Source organism: Phoxinus phoxinus (genome assembly GCF_949152265.1).
Source record: "Phoxinus phoxinus genome assembly, chromosome: 3".
Taxonomy (NCBI): domain Eukaryota; kingdom Metazoa; phylum Chordata; class Actinopteri; order Cypriniformes; family Leuciscidae; genus Phoxinus; species Phoxinus phoxinus.
Genome location: NC_136878.1, coordinates 34,851,524 through 34,876,798, shown reverse-complemented (window position 1 = coordinate 34,876,798; position 25,275 = coordinate 34,851,524). Strand labels below are relative to the sequence as shown.

Below are 25,275 nucleotides of genomic sequence, written 5' to 3'. Positions count from 1 at the left end.
GTTATGTTAGCGAGCATAGCCCAGAGTTCATATTGTAAAAGCACAATCAGTCTTTGGTTGCGTTAGCCCGATGCATAAACATAACGTTTTTACAAAAATAAAAAAAATAAAATGTAGTTACGTTACTACGAGGTATTACTCTATTCTTTAAGACAACTCCGAAAACAACGACAAACACTTCACATATCTCAATACAATTGCCATTGAAGACCTAGAAGCTAAACGGTGCTTACACAACAAACAAAATAATTATTAAGCATGCTACATAAAACATAAAAGCAACAATTATTAATAACACTTACAGGTTGTGATACGGAGGAGGAAGCTGATGCAAATACACTTAGAACTGAACCTTCCTTCAATATCAGCCGGCTCGCGAATCCCAGTTTGAGTGCATTTAAGTTGGTAAAGCAATCGTCTTGAAAATGGCGCGAGCAAAGCACAAGGCTCGGACTATACGTCTTCTGTGGTATAGTTGTATATATGAATTGTAGCCACTTAGTCTTCAAATGCTCCTCCTTGGGCAGATGAAAAAAGTTTGCTTTTGAGTCGCACTTCAGAACACAGCGTCTCGTCGCCATGATGTTTTTCCCTGGGCTTGGAGCGCAATAAGTGGGCGTATCGTATTCAAATAACTTGACAAGTTGACGTCATCTAGTCAGAGAAAAAGCTTCGGTCTTCTAACGATTCATAAAAATGACTCAGAGTCGACTCTTACTTTTGAAAGACAATAACTTTATATACGGTACACTTTCATATTTCAAACTTTGCAGGATGTTTTTGTTCACTTAGATCTATGTTACACACATGAAAGGTAAATTTCAAAATTCCATAATAGGTGCCCTTTAATGCTGTGGCTGAATGACAGTCTGCAACGCACACTTGGCGTCATTGGATTTCACACACGTGTAAAAGAAAAGCTAACTTTTATGCACAAGCTACGTTTGATACTTTTTCTCTATGTCTAAATGTTCACTCCTCGCAAGTCTAACTTACATTTTACAATGCAGGGCCTCTAACTAGAGATATGCTAGTTATAAATACATTAATCATTACTTTATTTAGGCAGAATAAGTTCGTTGTGGTTTCCAAGCTCGTAACGTTAGCGGTCTTCCACTGATAGTGGCATTAGCTAGTCTATGATGTGCCATAATTTAGCAATGGATAACGTCATACTGCAAATTGTAAAACATACATTTTCAATATAACAGACCAAGGAGAGATGATACGTCTCATTGCTATAACTGTCACGCTATCAAAGAAATATTTCAGTCACATTGTCAAAAGTTTAAAGGACAGTCAGTCAACTACACTGTAACAACGTAACGTTACTAGCTAATTCCGCTTCACTCTCTGCTTATTTAACAGCAGCAAAACTGGACATGATAGTCACAAATTTTGTCATGCTTATTTGAGTTAAGACAACTGATGGGGATGTTATTTTAATTGTTATTCAAGCAATGAATGTATATGTTTCGTGACCAACTCACCATGAACTCACTTAACCAGTGCCGCAGCTTCCACCACGCGCATCACGCGCTGTCCGTAAGGCATCAAGAGCTGAGGGAGCACCAAAAAAATAGCCTCCCGGAAGTTCCGGGACTCTCCCGCATATTGATAGCGGCTCACTGATGCCCGCGAATTAGTTAAAATCTCCGGAATCTAGAGCGAGCGCGCCCGCGAGACTGTGCTTCCAAACCGTGTAGCGCGTGCACGGCAGAGCAGAGAGGGAGAGGGAGAGAGAGCAAGAGACCGCGCGCGTGTGTGCCTGTAATATCCTTGAAGGCTGTTTCGTCCGTTTTTTTTTTTGAAATATTCATTTATCGGCCATTATAAATGCCGATACCGATAGTTTGGAAAATGCCTAATATTGGCCGATAATATCGGCGTGCCGATATATCGGTCGGGCTCTACTTTTTAGTGGACAGTTAAAATGTAAACACCAGCATTCACTGAATAGCAGCTACCAAGAACAACTAAGCATAACAACTAAGTTTTTGCTGTGGTATTGAAATTTGCCATGTATTGCCACTGTAAATGTGTGAATTCCCTAATAAATTTTCATTTTGTGCGTGCACAGAGCACGTTCTCGCATGCTTGGTATCCACTATTTTGCCCAAAGTAATATTATAGCTACAAAACCTTATGTTCTGTTGTGTATATGGAAGGCTGCTTCATAAAGCATGCTCTTGTAGTGTTGCCATGTCCTCTTATTATAAGCGTTTTAGGGCTTGGCTCATGAAATGAAAAGTTAATGGAATAATTGAAGTGAGCAGCTGCAAGTCACAATATAAAGCAGCTGGATTTATCTGTTTTTTTATGGGCTTATTCCTGTTTTCCCTTTTTCTAACAAGATCTGGCAACATGAATGAGTCGTACCTCTATCCTTTTGATTTTCATAAAGGGGTCATATGACGGTTCTAAAAAGAACATTGCTTTGTGTATTTGGTTTAATGCAATGTGTTTACGCGATTTTAGGTTGAAAAAAGTCATTATTTTACACGCACTGTACATTATTGTTGCTCCTCTATGCCCCGCCTTTCTGAAACGCATAGATTTTTACAAAGGTCATTGCTCTGAAAAGCGTGGTCAGCGATGGCCTTTGATTGGCCAGCGATCCAGTGCATTGTGATTGGCCTAAATACCAAAATGTTACGCCCCTTACCATATTTGGAACATCAGCTCCCAATAATGACACGTGATAATGTCGTTACTAGCTCAAATCTGATCCGGAAAATGCAGATGACCAAGCTGATCGATTAACTTTGGCAGCGCGGCTGCACCAGAACATATCAGATTGGTTAACTTTTTTTTTCATTGGGGACATAATTACTGATTATAATTAATTATACTGTCATTTTACGCGTCGTGCCACGGTACGGGGGGGAGAACACTATGTAAACATAAAACCATCTCTGCATTTGTGATCGGCGAAACGACAAACAAGCGCTAATCTATACTGCTCAAAACTTGCGTTTGAATAGTCAGTAGTCATACTTACTGCCAGGCTGTTTCTGTGAGTGGGTAGCGCCAGACTGTACTTTTGCAAAGATAGAATTGCCCCACTTTTTAGAATCAGCCTTTGTGCACAGATGGCCTTGTACTCTCCCAGGTTCTGGAAACAGCCCTCCGAAAAATGCGCAGCACACAGTCAAATATTTTGGCTGTACTGTTCTGGAACAGTGTTGTAAATAAAGCTTAACCACTGTTTTCTAATTGTGTCCTCTTTTGGAAGGCCAAACAAAGTAGTTTGGCTTTTGCAATGAAAAACACAGTGTCTCCACGACATGGCGGCACCGGCGGCAACAATAATACAGCGAGAATAACAGTTATGCCTCCGTTCTTTGCGTATACATTTGGGCGGTGTTTGGTTCCATAGACACTGCATCTAATTTGTGTAAATGCGGCTGTCACTACCTGCATTTTTCTGTTAATTTGGTTGTAGAATGCAATCATCACTTCCGTAAATTGACTGACCTGTGTGTGGGTACAGAGCGGGATTAAGGACTAAAGGGTGAATTTAGCTGCAGCGTGTACGAGACTGTGAAGATGGAGCTTCTTGGGTGTGGTTAGAGTCCGAGATGTAAAAAGAAAAAAGATGGCTGGGCTCATAAACTGCACTGCCAGTGCAAAGTTGTTGTTTATTTATAGTAAGGAGAAAATGAACAAATCCAGCGGTGCAAATATATATTTACAGTGAATACTATTTACAAAAACAAAACAAACTAAAATTAACAAATCAACAAAACACAATATAATCAATAAATACATACATTTACAACGTACAATGGATTCAGTGTTTCCGGTTGGCGCCATGCCTGGGAAGCATGGTAGCAATGCTATAAAGTAGTACAACAAACATAATTTGGGTTTGCTGCTACATTCCCGGAAACCGTACCTCACATAAGACCAACAGAACAGGCAGTAATATGTAAATATATGCGTGTGTGCAATGGTGTGAGTTATGGCAGGGAGATGGATGGGTGGAGGATTGCTTCTGGGAATGTACAGTAAGCGAGTGTAGTGTGTGTGACCAGTGCCGTTCAGCCCTCAGAGCTATAGGCCCCCACATCACAGTGGCCATTGGATTCGAGAATTGTTGAATTTCACTGGTACATGAAATTTTGCTATCGAAACAACCTAATTTATTAGAATACAAAGTTACATGGGTCAAAAACAATAAAAACAAACAAAAGATTTCATGGTGAAAAACAAATGTCCTGCCTATTTTGCTGGCAGTAACTATTAAGTATGAACCACTCTTCATATGCACCTCGGCCTCTTGTTTACCTTGAGTATTTCCATGAATTTAAATAAAAAAAACGTTTTCAAAGGTTCCTACTTGTTACATCCCCAATGTGCGTGTGTGTGTATGTGTTGTTCCTCTGATAAGAAGAGGTCTGGTTGGTACTGTGTTCAGTGTATCATGTAAGGTTTAGGATAGCATCCGCATGGCTTTCTTCTTCGAGGCTGCATGTGTCTTGCGATCAATCATTTCACCCCACGGTAAGATGTATATGTTACTGTGTGTGTCTGTGTTTATTGCGGTGTTTTTTACATGTCTGAATATGGGCAATTGCATCCATTTGACTCCATTAAATTAGAGTATTTACATTTACAGACTCATATCATACATATCCCTTGTTGTTTAGGTTAAATGCTTTAACAGTTTGCCCACACACTAAGTGGGGTCTTTGTAAATCTCTTTAAAACATCCCTCATACCATCAAATTTATATTGGATTCTTCTTCCCCGTGGATCCGTAGTTACAGAAACTAGTTGGTAAACTCCCATAATGCAGTCAGTATATGTATAAGAAGCCACATGCGACTGCAGTATCTCTCCGTCAAAGCCACACTTCAGGTTTGCCGATGTACAATTGATTCTTCTAAGCACATTAACCAGGCGTCAATGGCAAACAGAACAGTGTGCTGTGTGTTCTCTGCTTCATGAGTGTAATGATGAGTTTTTGAAAGACGGAAGTGTGATTAAACCATGATTTGGTGTTTAGTTATATCTAGTAGTATTTGTGCTTTTTTCTTTTGGGAACTACAATATCAAAGGGATGTTGAGACACACCACAAGGAAATTATTTAAAGTATTTGTTTATTTAGAGTAGGCCTATTTTTTGTTGTTGTTTATGCTTTAATTATTTCTTCTTTTATTTTTAGAATTTTGGATATGTATTTTCTTGTGTATTTAAAAATGTGCATTTTTAGATTAAAAAAAAATAATTTTTAGAATTTATTTATTTATGTTTTTATTTATTTAGATGTATTATTTAATTAGATTGAATATTGTGACAATTTTATTACAATTAACTCAATGTATTATTCAGACATTTTACTTCTGAGATTTTTTTTTCATATCACAGCAAATACTGCCATTATTTATACTAACGAGAACAACAGGGAAAACTATGCTTAATTGTCATGAAAATAATGTCACAATGTAAAAAATGTTAGTGGTCCTAAAATAGACTTTATTTGCCTTAAGTAAGATATTTTTTTCTTCATTTTTAAGTTTGGGGTGAAATGTTACTCCTGAACCATATTTTTGACATAATTCATACATGTTCCTGTTGCATAACTGGTAAAGTCTCATGGTCATGGGTTCAATTTAATAAAATGTCATAGAAATATATTTTAAGGTACATAAATATGAATCATAACTATATAAATTTGAAGCAATCAAGATGGCAGTAACATTGGAGCCGTGCATGTACCTCACGCAAGGTGATTGTGAATGGTGGAGTGATTGGCTCTGGGCAGTGCAGGTCATTTTGACCCTGTGTGAACGTGCTGTAGGCAAAGCGGATATGAGAGCCTGTTCAAACCATTTCCTGCTCGGCAGTTCAACCGAGCAGTTATTTCCTCTGCTGTCTTATGACCATCCCCTCTATTGAAAACTATTGATGTCTAAAAAAATCTCACATGCATAGACATAAAATAATTAGAATGTATAACCAACTAAAGTTTTGTTTTGTAGTGTTAATATGAACGATGAGGTGAAATAAATAAAACAAACATACATTTTGCGATGACTTACAGTATTTGCTTTGTTACTTTGAGTTTTTGAAAGACAGACGGTCACTTTGATGTGACACACAAACATGCCATTGTGACCAAGTTGAGTTACAATTGGTCTGTTCCTCATTTGGTTATGATTGGTCATCACAATAACAACCTTAGGGAATGCCATGGTGATAGAGAGACGGGCTGGCCCCGCCCCTCGAGGTTGAGTTGTCAAGCAGGTCTTTTGTTTATGTGCCAGTGTCTGGCCTTGTGGGAGTTTGTCATTTTCCATTTTAATGAAGACAAGTCTCCTGTGAATACCACTGAACTCATAAACACTTTACCAGCTCATAAACACTTTATCATAAACACTGTGGGCCCCTTTGTATTTTTTAAGGTCAGTTTAAGAGGGAATACTGGGTTAATTTAAATGTAATTTCTGTAAAAATACTATCATGTGTATTCAAAAACTAGATAAACTTCAAGACAAACTTTAATGTTTGCTTAAAATAACCTGGTCAGAAAGTTGTAAGTAGTTTTAAAAGCTTTGCAACCAGATAGATGAATAGATAGATAGATAGATAGATAGATAGATAGATAGATAGATAGACAGACAGACAGACAGACAGACAGACAGACAGACAGACAGACAGACAGACAGACAGACAGACAGACAGATAGATATATATAACCCCACGTTGCAATCTTGCAATAAAAATAAATTATTTCTAGTTTTTTTTGCTTCAAAACACTTTTAGTTTGAAAGATCCTTACCAATGGAAGGCTAGCAGGGTTTACATGCATTATTGTAAACAGTGTGATAATATAATATTTTCCCAATAATGTTAACAGTGGCACTTCTAACATCGGTAATGTTCGTTTGAGCAGCCCAACATGGCGACATTAACCAGTGGTGTGAGTTTAAGGTGTTTTCCGGCAATGGAAACCCTGTTGTCAAACAATAATTTTTATAATTGCAGTTCTGATTGGTGCCACTAGTGAAGCAGAAATATATCTGCAGAAAGACCTTTAAAGTTGGCATGCAATTAATTTTCTAAATGCATGTTATAGATCTCATTGTAAACAATTAATCTGTGCTTGTTATTTAAAAAAAAAAATGTTTTGAACTTGTAATGTTTAATCAAAAATGTCATAATTAGACCTTCCAGTGAAACGATAGTGACTCTGGTGACTTATGCAGGATGTCTCCAATCATTTAACCCTTGCAAACTCACATTCATCTAGCCTCTAAACTTTTGAGTACAAATTCTGTCAAAATCCAATCAACAAGTCCCCACCCTACATTTTTAATTTTCAATAATCTGTTACACTCGGATTTACGTCATAATATGGAAGAAATGATCGGTCGCTACTTCCATTTCATCGTGACTTTACCCATATTAAGTTGTTTTTGTTGCTCTACTGTACACCTCTTCTGTTTTCCCCCACAGACTTCAACTACAACACTGATGGCTATGAGGGAGATCCTGCAGAGGACAGGAAGTCTCAGGATGGCTCAGAGACCATGCCCTTTATAGACGAGTCTCCCACCATGTCCCCTCATCTCTGTGCACGGGGACAGGACGGAGAGGCCGTCTCACCCACACCACCTGAAGGGCTACTGCCTGGGGTATGACCGTATGTTTGACAGTGTGTGTGTGTGTTTAGGATTAGAAGAAACAGCTGTTAAACAGTTGGTTAAAAGGATGCCGCTAACATGCTGCCAACAACCTCTTTAAGCAGATTTTTTTGTAATAACCGGCTTACTGGTGTTGTTGTAAACAAACTTAATGCCAATTAGTGAAATCTGTTATTTCTATTCGTATATTGGAATAAAGACATTAGGTGTCGTGTAAATCTGTCTGTTCAACACTTCGTAACAATTCGTAACTTTTTCATATTTTGGCTGATTTATGCGATCTCATTCATACATTTCCATATGATCTGCTTACATCCCAGCGATGGTTGTTTAGGTGTGGACCTTCATGCTTACTTTTTCTAAAAGTACGTTTTCTTATGAAATTCGTACAAAATCCTTATGAAATATGGAGCTTTGTATGTGTTCGTGTTCAGCTGTAATGACTGTAGTTTTCATTGATGATCTTAATGTGATAGTTCATCCAAAAATGTTGTCTACTTTTCAAATATTTGAGGTCTGTACGTTTTTTGATGGAAGACTCTGATGGCTACCAAAGCTGTGCTTATTTGATAAAAAATATAGGAAATAAATATTGTATCGCAATAATATCACAGTGCGATCTCTGATCACTGTGAGCAAGTAATGTGTGTGTGTGCTTCAATGAAAGCAGTGCATTAATATAGAACAGTGTTTAAACTGACCAGCCTTTGTTGTAAATGTCAGCTCACAATCAGCCAGCATCACTCTCTTCACTGCTTTCACTTTCACTTGGGTGGGCTGAGTGACATGACAAATAATAGTGTGGTTGTTTTGTCAAATCACTTTCATAGCTTCAGGCAATTAAATGAATGCTTTGCTGAGTCCACCTGGTGTATCTCAGCATAGCATACTGATTTTAATTCAGTGCCTTAATGCCTAAAACAATAAGAAGCCATGGTTAATGGAACATATCCATAAAAAAAAAAAAAAAAAAAAAAACTGAATGAAGCTACAAGATGTAAAATTAAAATAAATAATTAAAAAATAAAATTCCAAATAAAACATACTAAAAAAAAAGACTATTTAAAATATTTTATTCATTTGCCTGCAAGTGTAACATAAGAGAACCATGGAAATGTGAGTTGTTTTATTTAATCATTGAAATATTCATTTAAAATCTTAGGGGATTCTGCATGTAAATATTTTACATCTAAGGTGTTTGGCTGACGGAAAAAGAAGTTTAGAATAATAAAGATAAAAAATACCAAACCAACTGCCATTTATTTTGCACAATGATAACACAAACACTATTTCTAATCCAAGGGTTAAATATTCAAATATATTCCAATCAGATGGACACTGAGTGGTTATTTCTATAGGCTAAATTAATCATTCTGTAATGATGAATGTGTTTGTCCATTTATAATGTGCAGTTCAGAGATTAAATTGACATCGAGGTGTATGTGTTTGTCACATGTATTTATGCCCATTTTGAACATGTATGACTATTACCATTGTGTGACAGATAATTAGTGTTGAAATTGATAGTGACTTGTGTGTGAAGGCTCAAGCTTTTACAACAGCATCTCCATCTTGTGGTAGAGTAGATTAAGTGCTGCCTTACTGTGTTTGTGCCTTTATAGTTCTGCTCCATTACTGAACAAATATAGGCTGTGAAACCTGATATAGGAATATCACATACTTGAAAGTTTATTCTACATCGCAATAAAACAAATGTATTGCATGATGAAAACATGATTATAAAATAAAATATATACATATTATACATAAATTAAATTAATTTGATATTAATAAAGTATAAACATACTATTAAATCTGTTTGACAGTTTTTTTTAATCCAGCAAACAAGCAAACTAATAAATAAATAATCAAATAAAAATATAGCCTTAAACTTACTCTAGCATGCCTCAGTAACTATCTATACATGATATAGGAAACAAAGCAGTCACCCGCCCCTGTGAGCTTGACTGCAGGTGAAGTCAAGCGTGGAGAAGGAAATAGGCAAATGGCTTATTAGAAATGCGCTGTTTTCTCTGCCTCCTCTCTCGCTTTCATTAGAGCCTCTCAGAGGGTCTGATCATGTGGGCAGTGTTGTGAGGAGCTCTGAGAGCCTTATATAACCTCTGCATCAGAGGCCAGTTTCCAGACTCTCCTCACAACATCAAATGAATGATAGATGAACTGTGATACCATTCATTTATCAGTTCCCATTGATGGTAATGTTGTGTCAACCAGTGTATACAGGTTCTGTGAGAAAAAGAGAAGCCGAAGTATTATGCCATCCTTTGCCATCTTGCTGGGTTCTAGTTCCCTTTTTGAGCACTAGATAAATCTTCAGGGATTCCCCATGACTTTTGTTCTAGGATTGCCATGAATTTTTCAAATACTGTATAATTCCATGATGATGATGATTCTGGTGATCATGCAACGTTAACTGAGTTTGTCAGGAAGGTTGATAAATAGTTTGACATGTTGATGAGTGTGATGTGTGCTTGGGTGTGATCAGTCAAAAATATGGGTGGACAACTCACACACTTCAAAATGTGTGTGTGTGCACTGCAAGCTGTCACTTCTAATAGAGTATCACCCAAATAAGAGTTTTAACTTAATTAAATGAACAAATCTATAATTCTGGGAATGTGAATTGACTATTTCATTGATGCATTGAGTGTTATTGCTGGGAGTACAAGAGAGCTTTATATCCATTAAAGGAGGAGTTGTGGACCTTTTCTGATCCAGGAAACCCCCAAAAATAAAAATGGCTAAATTGTCTTGGTACCTTACTATAATAACTTTTATTAATAACTTTAAAAAACATTATTAATTACCTTTGGCCATATCCTAGATTCCTCACGCCGCTGTATTGTTCGATAGAGAGACACTGACACTATGTCTCTATAGCAAAAATAATAACTACAAATTTTTATCTTTAAAAAATATGGTTCTGTTCATAAGTTTACATACCCCTTGCCGAATTTTTTAATCATCAAATAATCATGAAAAAAAATATTATAAGCAGCTCACCTACTTTTAACATTGATGATGATATAAGATGTTTCTTGAACACCAAACCAGCATATTAACATGATTTCTGAAGGATCATGTGACAATGAAGACTGGAGTAATGGCTGCTTGAAAGTCAGCTTTGCCATCACAGGAATACATGATTATTTTTTAAATATATTAAAATATAAAATTGTTATGTAGTTATATTTCCCAAAATTACAACTCAAATAAATACAGCCTGGATGACCATAACATAATTCTTTTAAAAACATTTTACTTGCCCCAAACTTTTGAACAGAAGTGTATATTCCAAATGACAAAATAATAATCACACACAAATGATAATGTTCAAAAGTTGACATTCTCAATACTGGTGGTGCATGGAGGATTCAGAGTGATTTTTTTAGTAAATGAACTTATTAAACAAAAATAGACCGAACTACATAATTATACTTGTTAAAATAATTATATGAATCAGCTAATTAACTCATTTAGTTAAAAACACTGAAAACCCTAATAAGTTGATTGAACTCAATTGATTTGAGTAAACTCGTTCCCTCAATTTAATTGAGTAATGGGTTCTCCCAAAACGTGCATATTTAAGTTTACTTAACTTGGTGCTTATGTAGACTTGACTTAAATAGTTTAGTTCACCAAACTTGACGATTATTTAATGTACTTAGACAATAAAGTTCACTTAACTTAGTGTTAATTTCCACTCTTAACCCGAATTAGTTAACTTTACTCGCAAATCGCGTGGAAACCCGTTGCCCTATACCACTTTAGTTTTTACACAAGCTGAAACTAAACATGTTGAGTTGTATTAACACGGAACCCTAACTTTTTACACAAGTTAAAACTAGGGCTGTCCGTTAAACGCGTTATTAACGGCGTTAACGCAAACCCATGTTAACGGCGTAATTTTTTTTATCGCGAGATTAACGCCTAGCAAACTTTGTAGTTTTTTTCACATGCTTTTGCAGCAACTAGTAACGTTATTAAAACTACAACGCCACACCGGATCTAGCTAGACCAGAAACAAAACAACAGCACGCCACACACTTGTTTGGGCTTGCGAGCCGCCAAAGAGTGGGCGAGAGGCGCAGCGCCGAGCCGCGTCTAGCACAACTCGTATCGCACATCGGACGCGCACTTTCTCCGTTTATGGCCAGCAATAAAAACGCAGAATGGCGCCGCCGGTGTGTGTGCACTCATAGAGAATAATGTGTTCGGATTTTAAATACGCGGTGCTGCGCTTCTCGTCCGGTGTGCGACTGCGACCCTCTTTATCGTTACGTTTTGAGTGGATGAATGATGAGCGCGAGACGCCGAAATGGAGGCCAATAACATTCTGAATGGAAAGTTTACTTTTAAAAAGTTGCCAAATGGGTTAGTTGACAAGACCAAAGTGATCTGTGTTTTTTGTTCTTGTGAACTGAGCTATCATCGCAGCACGTCCAGTCTGAAATACCACTTGATGGCAAGCACACACACACACACACACACACACACACACACACACACACACACACACACACACACACACACACACACACACACCGCATGATGCGATCTCAGCACACTCGTCACTATCAGTAACGTTACCTCGTCAGTATTTCTGTCACCCTTTTATTGATGGACAGTGTTACATTGTGTGAGAGATTATTTGCTCCAAGTGAGAATGAATTGAACAGTATATGCCAATCTTGTTTTCAATAAAAAACATTTGCACAAAACAAGCCGATCCACTTTTCCATGTTGATAAGAGCATTAAAATGAGAAAAAATAATGGGACAAAAAGAAATCAAGAGACATTTAGAATAGATAAAAATGTGCGATTAATCGCGAGTTAACTATGACATTAATGCGATTAATCGCGAATAAATATTTTAATCATTTGACAGCCCTAGTTAAAACTAAACTTTTCATTTGAGTGTCACCATTGTTGAGATTCATATGCTGATTGTTGATGTTTATGTGTGACAAAATAACATAGCATTTAAAAAAAAAATCTACATAATGTTTTTTACAACGGTTCAAATTATAACAATTCTGTTGGATTTCCTGGTGAAAAAAAATCACAGGTCTTTCATATCAATCATATGGAAAGATCCAGACAATAATAGATTAAACTCTAGATGAAATGAGGTGCTACTGACTAGTGTTGTCAAAAGACCCGGTACTTCGGTACCATTTCGGTACTAAAAAAATTAAATGGTTACGGTACCAGCTTTTCTTAAGTACCGGTGGTACCGAAGTATCGGGTTAATCCGGTTCTTGACGCGCTGTCCGAACGGTGCACAGTTGCGTCCTCTTCATAAACACACTGAGACATGGCGACCGGCGGCGCTACTAATGCGGTTTCTCTGAATCCACTTGTTGACAAGAAAGGAGGAGAAAGCGCTTGTGGAAAGGAGAAAGCGGTGCAAACTGCGCTCTCCATGATGACGAGGAAGTATCATCAAATAATTAATTGATTTCTAGCCCTTGCATTAGCTTTACTACTAGATGTATTCATTGAGATGAGAAATAAAAGGCCGCCCTGTACAGCTATGATCAGCTGTTCGGCCGAGCTTTCCATGTTGTTACGGAAAGGCAGCTGGTTTTTGTCACATGACCTGTTGAGATGCTTCTATTATAAGCCGCGCGCCTACATTTGAAGTAAAGAATTTGCACGCGAATAAAACGCGATATGTGAACGGCTCCTAAAGAGGTATCGTGTGCGGTTGTATCTAGTTTAAAAGGCCTTTTAAAATTAAATATGAACGCAGTTTTGGATTAAATAAAAGGTCAGTCAAGTCAAATAAAACACGTTTTATCTCCTGTTTAGTTGGTAACACTACAATAAGATACCATTCATTAACATTACTTAATGCCTTATCTAACATCAACAGATTGAGTGAACAATATATTTTTACAACATTAATGTATGTTTGTGAATGTTATTTAATACAAACACTTGATTGTTCATGAACAGATACAACTTTTGATTTTAAAAATGTATTAGGCTACATTTTTAAATTACCCCAAGGTGAATAATTGCTTCAGTGTATTTAACTATTGTTAGGTCATTTGATCTAATGTTATCTAACAAATTGATATACACTTTATATGCAAATTTAATCTAAATTAGCTTTGGTACCGAAATTGGTACCGAGAACCGTGGTTTTTCACAGGTATCGGTACCGAATACTGAAATTTTGGTACCGTGACAACACTACTACTGACTTATAATCTTTGTTGATGACCTTTATTGATGATAACATCAATACGCAGTCATAGTCACTGGATCACTTACTCTTGGCTTTTTTGCTATACCAATTGTGCCTTTTAAACACAAAGGTAAAGCAGCCAGAGAAAAACTAATGTTCAAATGTCAAGGGCCCAACTAAAGCCAACACTTGTCACCATTATGGTGACTACAAATTAAACAATAATTCATCAACATCTAAACCTCTGTTAATTCTCAATACCGTCTGCTGCCGAGGCCTGTGCTCGTACCGCCTTGGATGCACGTTAGACGCGGGTCTTTTCAAGTGACCAGGCAGGTTTTAACCCCCTCCCCTTCCTTATGAAACTAAACATACTAAGTTATCTCTGTTAAACCTGATTAGTGCAATGAATCTTTCAGCTAAATAGTACAATCAACTAATGTTGTTTAGTAATGATAGCAGGTTTTTACTAAACATAAAAGAATAAGTAATGATCACTCGTAAGTTTAATTAGAAACAAAATCTGGGTTTACAGTGTTGTTTTTTTTAAGTTTTTTTTTAAATAATGTAACTGATTATTATACATCTATATACTCAAGTGTTTAGCTAGTAAACAGTCTGCTTAATTACGCTACGTTCAGTGAGTTCAAATCTGATTTTCGTGCATACCCGATCAAAATTCAATCAGATTTAGCAAGTGCGAATGGCAAAAAATCACATGAAATGCGTTTCTGGAGATCCGTTTCAGTTTGACTGCTCTGATCCGATTTTGCATGGTTTTTGTGACTTTCTCACGCCATGTAAAACGTAAAGTCGCAAAGTCTGACTTTGTTATAGGAAACATGCTGAAAGTCCCTGCAGAAATAAGGTTCTGTTGTTGCGAAGAGCCAGATGATCAGAAAATGACAATATAACGGACACATGTTTTGAAACTGGCGGAGACAACAGCATGGAATAAACCCATACAGTACATACCAGCCTCCTATATTTCTGCCGCTGCCTCAAAAGACGCAGTAGTCCAGCGCGACGGCTACACATTGTAATGTTGTAAATAAGACAACATCTGTATTGCAAAACCCTCCATGTTGCGGATGTTGTTGTTGTTGTTGGTGTTTTTGGCGTATGCCTTTAAACGCAATGTCATTGCCATAGAAACCAATGCAGATATTTCGTAAAACGAAAGAGTGGCACGGACACACAAATCGGATCTGAACAGTTGCGATACAGAATCTGGATGTCAATATTTTTAGATCAGATTCCAATTATACACAAATCATTGGATTTGGTCTGACAGTGTGAACGTGGCCTTAGAATTATTGGCTGTGTCCCAGATTATGTATTAATATGCACAGGGCCTAAAACTAAGTTTTTGCCCCCCCTGCCAATGGCCGGTGACTTAAGTATGTACCGTACCGGCCATATATTTATTTTACCGGCCATTAAACATTTTGAAAAAACGGCCAGTAATGACACCAAAATTTTAACAAGTGAAACCTCACAATTCTCTATTCCAATTACGATAGCAGCTTAAAACTAGCCTAACTAATATAAATGTAAAACATTATTAAAAACAAGTAAAGAGTCAGTAATAAAATAAGAACAAATAATCAAATTACAAGCAAAAGCACAAATAAATACAATATAACATAAGATACAAAGATACAAATAAAATAAACAGTGCATAGTTTTTTTAGGTAGGTATAGTAGTTTTCTATAGGTAGGTATAGGAATTTAATGAAAGTAAGCAAATGTAAAATAACACTGCATAGTATTCGCTGTATAAATGAAACATTCTTATTAATTAATTAATCCTTATTCAAGTTGCAAAAGTCAAGAGCAGTGAGTGATTATTTTCTGTGTAATTTGTTGTTTGATTAACATTAAAAACACAGAATATTAGGGATGCTGTCACTTTAAGAGCAAATGCACAGATCTAATATACTGATACTGTACAAATGTATTTACTTTCTCCACTGTTTACATTCACTTAAGACATAACAGACGATGTTTACTGTCTGAGACGTGTTTTTTTGTGCGTGAGTAACGGAATGAGCTACCTTTCGCATCTTTGCTTGAATATTAACATTTTCAAGGCTTACACTTGATGCAGCGCTGACCCGTCATCTGTCCCGAGCATCGTTCGCATTTGTTCACGTTCATGCATTGTTAGAATTCATTAAAATGTTACTGGCCAACTGTCGAGTGATACCGTTTCAAACACTTGCCATGTAATTTTAGGCCCTGCATATGCACTTAAATTATACACTATGTACTCTACCGTCTAGTGTATGAATTTTAGATGAGTGATTTGTCATCCAGCTTCGGAGTAAGATACTCACATAAGGAAACATGTAACTGTTGAGTGCATGAAATATCCAACATTTAAAAAAAAAATTTTTTGCAGTTCAATATGTGCATCATCCGTGTATTTAAAGTGCACTTTTTTTTGGAATTTTCACTCTTTTTTTCTACAAAATGGAATAGAATAGTTCACAAGCATGCAAAGTGGAACACACTTATTATAGCAGGTTAAAATTAGAAAGTTCTTTTATTGGCCTCTGTAGCTGCTTCTGTACCGTCAGGTAAAAACCATGATCGTTGCTAAACCGTTCCTATCCGTGATAACAGATTTTTAGAATGTAAAAACAGGAAACAGACAATCCTGACCAATTCTGAGTGGTGATGTCACTACACGGATTCTGCCAGAACGGTAGAGTATGTCGGACAGACAACGGTTTGTAATCATGACGTGCCATACCAGACTCAAGTGTATAACTGGAACCGCTCCTTACCATTATTAGAACCGTTCAGCCCGACTGTAGAAAAGCGGCTGTGCCAAGGCCAGAAAAGCCAGCGCCAAGGCCAGAAGACGACAATGTAAAGAGTGACATTACAGTGGATATTTTCTAGAAATAAAAATTCCAGTACTTGGATTTCACTCTCAAAAGGTTGTAAGAATAGTAATGTATATAAATACATGTGAATAATAAACATTATTCTATTTTTTTTCTCTAATATTCATTATTCTCCCAGCGCTATGTAGTAATGGTGTCGCATACTCGAGATCGACCCAAGAGTACCTGTTCTGAGTTTGCGCTGTCTAATATTGGTCCGAGCTTATAAATGGTCCATGCAGTGCAGCTTAAACGAGTAGCACAGTTTTGTTTCACTTTCTTTTCATTTGCCATTTTATGTATCTCATATGCATCAGAAATAGCCGTTCTTATCAGTTGGACAACGTGGTGGTGTCACCAGTGCGACCTCTAACAAAATTTAGTCGCATCGGCTGGAAAAAAGGTTGTAAAATGCGACCATTTGGTCGCAGTCTGGAGCCCTGTTTGGGGAGCCCAAAATGGTTCTTTGGCATCACTGTGTGAACCCAGTTTTGGAACCTTTATTTTTAAGAGTGTAGGTTGGCCCTACAGTCTTGAGATTAATAAGTGATTAAATCAGCTATTAAACTCATTCAGGTTTAAGTCATTTTATACTTGAATTAAACCGGAACAACCAAACAAAAAGTGGTAACATTTTATTTTACAGTGTGTAAAACTGGTGATGTTACTGTAGTAATAACAATAAATTATGCATAATTACATGCAACTAAACCCAAACCTAACCCCAATCCTATAGTATATGCATATTGTTAATTATTATTACACAGTACTTAAATGCATAATTACACTGTAACACGGACACCATAAAATAAAGTTTTATATAAGGTGTCTTAACTACTATACTTGCATAAAAAAGAAAGAATGGATGAAGGAATAAATGTTAGGTACAATGTACTGGAGTATTTGTATTGCAAAACAATTTTGCTATTGTGGTGGGATACGGGTAAGGTTAGGGACAGGTTTGGTGGTGTGGTGAGGTTAGGTTTAAAGGTGCCACAAGCGACCTGTCTTTGCACAGCCCTGGTTAACAGAGTAGTTATAGATGTGAATTACAGAAATGAATTACATCTGTAATCAAATGCAGTAATTTTTTAAATGCATATGTATGTACACAATAAATGCATTGTTTCAAATTATTTATTTAAATGTTTGCACATAGTAGTTAAAGACACTTAATATAAAGTGGGAACAACAAAGAGAGTTAGAAAATAAGAGACCTGTTAAGGCCAGAAAGGAAAATGGTGGACAATCTCTTACTTAACCCAGGGCACCCGGAATTGACACACACCAGGAAGACAGAAACTGCGGTCAGGGGGAGGGACGTCAGCTCAAGCGTGTGTGTGTGTGTGTGTGTGTGTGAGAGAGAGAGAGAGTGCAGAGGCGGGCCATTCGATGTGTGTATTCGAGAGAGAGGAAGCAAGTAGCTCTTTCTGTGTTTGTGTGAGAGGGAGGACATGTTACCGTTCCAGTGAGAGAGAAAAAAACAAAACAACTCAGTGGGCAGAAGAGGTAGAATTCCAGTGGAGGCATTGACCTGTCACACACAGGCGGCTTGTCAAAACTTGAAAGGAAGGAAAGCAGTGAGTGAAACGGAGGGGGAGGAGAGAGAGGGATCAGCCGCCAGCATGGAGGAGGATGAGGATGAGGTGCTAGGTCTTTTGGACAAAGTTCTGGAGGATGAAGATTTGTTTGACAATGAGATGGACTTGGACTGTCCATTCACCCCAATGGAACCCAGGACATTTAAGGTGAGAGAGAGACAGGCTGAGAGGTGAAGAGACAAGACAGCACTTCTCTCTTCCTCTGCCTGGCTTTTGCTCTGTCTCAATGGCTAAAAATAGTACGGTGGAAAAGTATTAAAACATTTCACGACGTGGCATTAGTGTTTGTTCAGTTCCCTTTTGCATAGTTTGTACCAGGCATATAGCAACGGTGTGTCTTTATGGTCTTAATGATCTTTATCCTGTTCTAACATAATTGTCGAGACAGAAAACACTCAGATAAAGGCAGAAACTGGGCCAGTTTTTGCACAAATACAGATGTTTAATCACCAACTGTTATGCTATGATTTTTGACTCTTTAGCAGTTCATCTGGTATACTTTGTTTGATTTGGGATGTTTAGTGTTTCTATAAGAGCATCCATGCTTCCTCAGACTCCAGCAGCAGTTACTTCACTTTGTGGCTATCATTAGCACAATCTCATAATCCTTATAGTTGGACACTCATTCAGAGCACACAGGCCGTAAACACACCATTCTCGTAAAGGCACAGTTACCCTAAAATAAAAATTCTGTTAATATTTTCTCACCGTCATGTCATTCCAAACCTGTCTGGCCTTTTTTTTTTAAACATGAGAATGAGTGAGAGTAAATCTTGATAGAATTTTCATTAGTTTGGGCGAACTATCCCTTTATAACATTTCTCTCACTACATTTGGTGCACGGTCAAAAAATAGTGTAAGTTTGTGCTTCTAAACGGGTTTAGTTTAAGACTGACCTGAATCATGTGAGTTTGAGTTACTGTTGTCCATGTACACATAAGATGGACAGTATAATGAGCTGAAAAAGAAAAATACATTTTAGCTGTTAAGCAGCGCATGTTTTGAATGAGGACCAGGATAAAGAGGATCAGTTTACTACATTGTTTATATTGTATATATTTTTACATAAAATGTAAGTGGTCAGAATATGCCAAATAAAAGCCCAGCCCTCAATCTCTCTGACATTTGGGTATATCCATAGATCTCTGCCTGTATCTCTCTCTCTTTGTCTCTCTTACATGAACGTTTAAAAGTTTGGGGTCTGTAAGATTGTTTTGGTTACACTTTATTTTAAGGTGACAAAGTTACATTGTACTCAAGTAAGTACCGAGTAATATTAATTCAATTCATGTACTTACTATAGATTTATGGTTACGGTTAGTGTTTGATTTAGGGTAATTATGCATAATTTACTGTTATTACTATAGCAAGTACATATAGTAATGTGTAACTGTTTAAAATAAATTGTTACAGAATTATTTTTATGCTCACCAAGGCTGCATTTATTTGATCAAAAATATAGTAAAACAGTAAACTACAGTTTAAAATATCTGTTTTCTCTTTAAATATATTTTAAATGTTATTTATTCTTTTAATGATAAAGCTGACTTTTCAGCAGCCATTATTCCAGTCTTCAGTGTCACATGATCCTTCAGAAATCATTCTAATATGCTGATTTGGTGCTCAAGATGTTTTTTTTATTATCAATTTTGAAAACATTTGTTCTGCTTAATATACTGTATATATTAGATTCTTTGATGAATGGAAAGTTCAAAAGAACACAATTAATTTAAAATAAAAATTTTGTAACAGAGTCTTTACTGTAACTTTTGGTCAATTTAATGCATCCTTGCTGAATAAAATTATTATTTGCTTTAAAAGAAATCTTACTGAACCCGAACTTTTGAATGGTAGTGTAGAATAGATATTTTACTTCCCTTTCAGTGAAAGTCAATATTGTATTTCCCCCCATCTTATCAATCTTATCATCCACCAAATAATGGCAAACCTTTCCTCCACCCAAATTTAAGGGATTGTTCATGTCCATAGTACAAAATATGTGGGAAGTTTGCTGAATTTTAACACTTGTCTTTAAAAAAGCAAGTTTTTTTTTTTTTTTTTTAAAGCAAGCACCATTAATAAATAGCGTTTAATGAAAACTAATCACAACTGCTAATTTTAAATTAACCTTTTATTAGCATTCTATTAGTGTAATATATGGTCGGCCAAAATGTCAGTGGATCAATACTAATAAAATCCCTAAATTCAGAGGCTGACTTTAGCTTGTTTGTTTCTAGTTTCAGGATATCTTGCAGACTCAAACCTGCATCAGCTATGTGAGCACCACAGCTCAACGTGTGAAGAGCATGTGCAATATCCATTGTGTCACAGCTCTCACCAGTTACAGATATTTTGATGTGTTCAGTCAAAATCTGATTATTTTCTCACAGATGAAAATGAGGCTTGCAAATACTTTCACAACAATTGTATATTTTAAATAGGAAAATAAGTGACACTTAGAAGAACTTTCCTAGACTCACTTCAGTCTAACATGGACATTCATTAATAGTGACAACATTTTTTTATTCTGGTAGACAAATGCATTTCTCAGTCTGGCTGTACATTGTCTGTTTAGACAGTCTAGGAACTTCTCAGTCTCTGTAACTTCCTCTTCTGTCATGTTTGCCCATTCTCTGTCTTTCACTAATGACATTAACTGTGTTTATAAATAATTTTCTTCCTGTGTCGTCATTCCTTATCAATATCTTATCGCTATCAGCACTGGGCACCGTAGTCAACCTCAACACACATGAATTCAAATCGCTCTCACTTAAAATGAATGTCATTGCATTAGGTTCAAATTGAATTCAAAAAAGAAAAGAGTTGGTTGTACTTGTTTTGAGATATTCTATCTAGCTAATGCAATGACATTCAGGGTCCAAAAAGTATTAAAGCGAGAGGGACCCCAAAATGTTGTGTGGTGTGACTTTCTTTTCTTCTTTTAAATTTTTTTTTTTTATTCAAGTGTTTTTTTTATTTTTATTTGTTTTTTTGGTCTCCCTAAAATTAAATGTAATGGTCACCAAAATTCGGTAACTACATTCTTTTACCCATATCTGTAACACTTTATAATAACTGCACACTATTAATCATTAATTAAGCATTAGTAAACAGTTATTTCATAATTTTATAAAGCATTAATAACATTTGGACATTAATACAACATTAATACGCAGTTTATAAATACAGCAATTACTGCTTTATTCTTGATTTATAAGCATATCTATAATGTGTTTAATAATTGTATTGTCATACTTTATTAATTATCATTTGTTGTTATCATAATTATCATTAATTTATCATTAAATGAAGTATAGCATTATTTACAAATAAGTTATTTAGGAGTTGTCATTGATTCATAAGATCACTTAGAAATTGTAAGTAAATGTTGTAAATTTAGGTAGTTATAAAGCATTTAGTTGTGGTCAGTTAACTATTTTTGTGAGCTCATCTAAAGTGAGGACTATTTATACCTTGTAAAGCATTTTCAAATGAGATTTAAAGGCTTATTTATCTTCTAAACAGACAAAAGAAACAAACACAACACAGTGATTCAGAACATAGAAATATTAACAGCCTTAAATCTCCTTGCTTCACAAGGCATAAATAGTCCTCACTTTAGATGAGCTCACAAAAATAGTTAACTGACCACAACTAAATGCTTTATAACTAGTAGAAATACATGTTAATAAAGCATTTACTAACACACTAAGTGACTTACTATATGTCTGAATAATATGTATGAATGTACATTTAAATAGTTTATTTATCATTTACTTACACTTTCTAAGTGATCTTATGAACCACTGACAACTCCTAAATAACTGGTTTGTAAATAATGCAATACTTAATTTAGAAATTATAAATGTATCATTTATAAAGCATGAAAATACAAATATTAAACACATTATAAATATGCTTTTAAATCAAGAACAAAGCATTTATAACTGTATTTATAAACCGCTTATTAATGTCTATTAATGTTTTTTAAATGATGAATCAACTGTTTACTAATGCATAACTCATGATTAATAGCGTGCAGTTATTATAAAGTGTTACCAAAATATCTTCTTTCATGTGAATAACAGAATATACATTTTTGGGTGAACTATCCCTTTGAGGGTCTTTTAAAGGGTTCTTCGGGGTTTTTACAATCTGTTTCAATAGTAATTCTTTTTTATTCTTTACACGTGCAGTATTATCATCTTCACACAAGATATTCATGACTGTCATAACGAGTCCTGGTCCCACATTAGTCTGTGAAACGTGTTCATTTTTCCTCCTCAAGAGAGTCACAGAATAAATAGTGCTCTGGACAAAGGAGGGTTTGTGAGTTAATTATGAGGGCAATCGTGGGGATATTTGGCCGCTTTCTTTATGTAGTTAGTCATAAGGGTGGTACTTCCTGTATTTTCAGATAGAACTGCTGTTTATTCCTTTATGTAATCAAATTTCATGGGTTTCAAGCAGACCCAGTTATGTTTTGATTTATCCTCATATATTTGTGGTGGTTTTGGTGGACAGACATGGTGGGAGAATTTACACATAGAGTAATTCTTCCAAAATATTTTTTATGAACTCATAAGCAAGAGCTGTTGTAAATGGAAAGTTCAAAGGGGGATTTGTTTTAAAGGCTTATTTGGAGCAAAAACATGGAAGCAGACATTTGAAAGTTGGATTACACTTGAAGGCTCCTCAAGTTTTCCTCTTTCACTCATACTGTATTCACAGGTGTTTGTTCAAATGGCTGGGTTTAGATAGCATGTCTGTGTCTTTGTTTGAACACACACACACAGAAACAGTTTGCACTTTGTACCTGGATGGGTGAATTCTCAGGGTGTGTCTCTGCATGCGAAATGTCACGCCAGAGAGAGAAATAAAATAATAAGGATAATTTAAGGTAGCAGAGATTGTTCTGGCTTTATAGCAGTTCTTGAAAAAATATATTTTCCAGCTAAAGTTAGTTTTGATTGATTCACTTCCGTCGCAACGATCATTAGTTATTAAATTAGAGGCCGCTAAGACGACATCATTCTCTCTACACAGACTTTAAACATGAACCTGTGAGAAACGCTGATGGCGCTCATGTGCACATAAAGCATTCATTCTATAGTTATGCGCATTTGAATAATTCCCTACAAACCAAGTCTTAAACTACTTGTCTGGCCTTAAAATTTTGATACAGAATTGTATCACTTCGGGGTAGATACGCAAACCCGAAATTATCCCGACAACGCTTTATCTGTAGAGTGGTAAAGGGATCCTTCACAGAGGAGAGAATAGTTGACACTTCATCACTGCGTTGTCATCGGGTCCAGGCGAAGGTCCTTCGTCAGATCTGGATACGGCCTGGATCCGGCAGGCTGCGGGAAAACCTCGGGATAAACAAAGACACAAAAATTAGCGTAGATGCCATTACATCGAGTACATCAGGATTTATGGGAAGTGTTCCCAGTTCCGGCTGACCTAATCTATGCAGCCTAACATTGAGTTATAGAAGTCTATAATGTATTATGTGAATGCTAGGTCAAAGAGATGTGTCTTTTATCTAGCTTTGAACTGACAGAGTGTGTCTGCTTCCCGGACAATGGTAAGAAGACTGTTCCAAAGTTTTGGAGCTAAATAGGAAAAGGATCTACCGCCAGCAGTCGATTTTGATATTCTAGATATTATTAACTGGCCGGAATTTTGAGATCGCAATAGATGTGAAGCTCGCTCAAGTACTGCAGAGCTAAATCGTTTAGTGCTTTGCTTTGTAAGTAATTAGCAATATTTTAAAATGTATACGATGTTTAATAGGGAGCCAATGATCTACGTATGAACTACTTCCTGGTTCTGGTAAGAACTCGAGCTGCTGCGTTTTGAACTAGCTGTAGTTTTTTATTAAGCGTGCAGGGCAACACCCCAGTAGATCATTACAATAATCTAGCCTTGAGGTCATGAACGCATTAACTAATTGTTCCGCATTTGTCAATGAGAGCATTTAGATATATTTTTAAGATGGAAAAATGCGGTTTTACAGATACTAGACACGTGACTTTCAAATGTAAGATTGGTATCAAATGGCGCTTTTCCACTGCATGGTACGGTACGGTTCGGTACGGCACGGCACGCTTTGGCGCTTTTCCACTGCATGGTACGGTACGGCTCGGTTCGGTACGGCTCTCTTATGGCGCATTTCCACTGCATGGTACGGTACGGTACGGCTCGCTTCAGCTCGCTTTAAATGGTACCACCTCTGTTGAGGTTCCAAGCGTACCGTACCGATACTAAACGTGACGTGAAAACACTGCAGATCACTGATTGGTCAGACAGAATCGTCACTTCAGCGTCATTGTATATTTGCTACACGAGACACTAAACCCGCTATATTTAAATAGCCAGACAACAGCAAACGCGGTAGCACCTGTTTTTAGAGTTTTTACTTGACAAAAAAAGTTCAAAAAAATCAAACAAGAAATGGCTGAATCGTGGTCAGTGGACGAGGTGCAGACGTTCCTCTCGTTGGTTGCCGAGGAGCGGAAGTAGCACAGCTCTTAGCCGCACACGGCTACCACCAGACATACAACTTAACGATCAGTCCCACCCACTTTGAAGCGGTACTGACTGCAGTGGAAAAGCAACCGAGCTAAAGCAAACCGAACCGTGCCGTACCGAGTTGAGTCGTACCACGCAGTGGAAAAGCAAAGCGAACCGAACCGCTCCGCGCCGTGTTGAACCGTACCGAACCGAACCGAGCCGTACCATGCAGTGGAAAAGCGCCAAAAGAGCACACCCAGGTTCCTAACCGACGACGAAGACTTAACAGAGCAGCCATCAAGTGTTAGACAGTATTCTAGGTTATTGCTTGTGGAAGTTTTTTGTCCAATAATTAGAATCTCTGGGTTTTTTTCAGAATTTAGTAGTAGG

General features: G+C 36.7%; 1 protein-coding gene across 4 annotated transcripts in view; it reads left to right on the top strand.

Annotated features, from left to right (window-relative positions):
* abr (ABR activator of RhoGEF and GTPase) overlaps positions 1-25,275 on the top strand; it is a 270,755-nt gene that overhangs the window by 87,779 nt on the left and 157,701 nt on the right. For 2 of the 4 annotated variants that reach the window (XM_079608306.1, XM_079608307.1), the window contains exon 2: positions 7,466-7,644. In XM_079608306.1, coding sequence (XP_079464432.1) covers positions 7,466-7,644 — 179 coding nt within the window. Of the gene's footprint in view, positions 1-4,418; positions 4,507-7,465; positions 7,645-18,159; positions 18,514-25,275 lie in introns of those variants that run through there. The other 2 variants (XM_079608308.1, XM_079608309.1) reach the window with 2 other exon arrangements.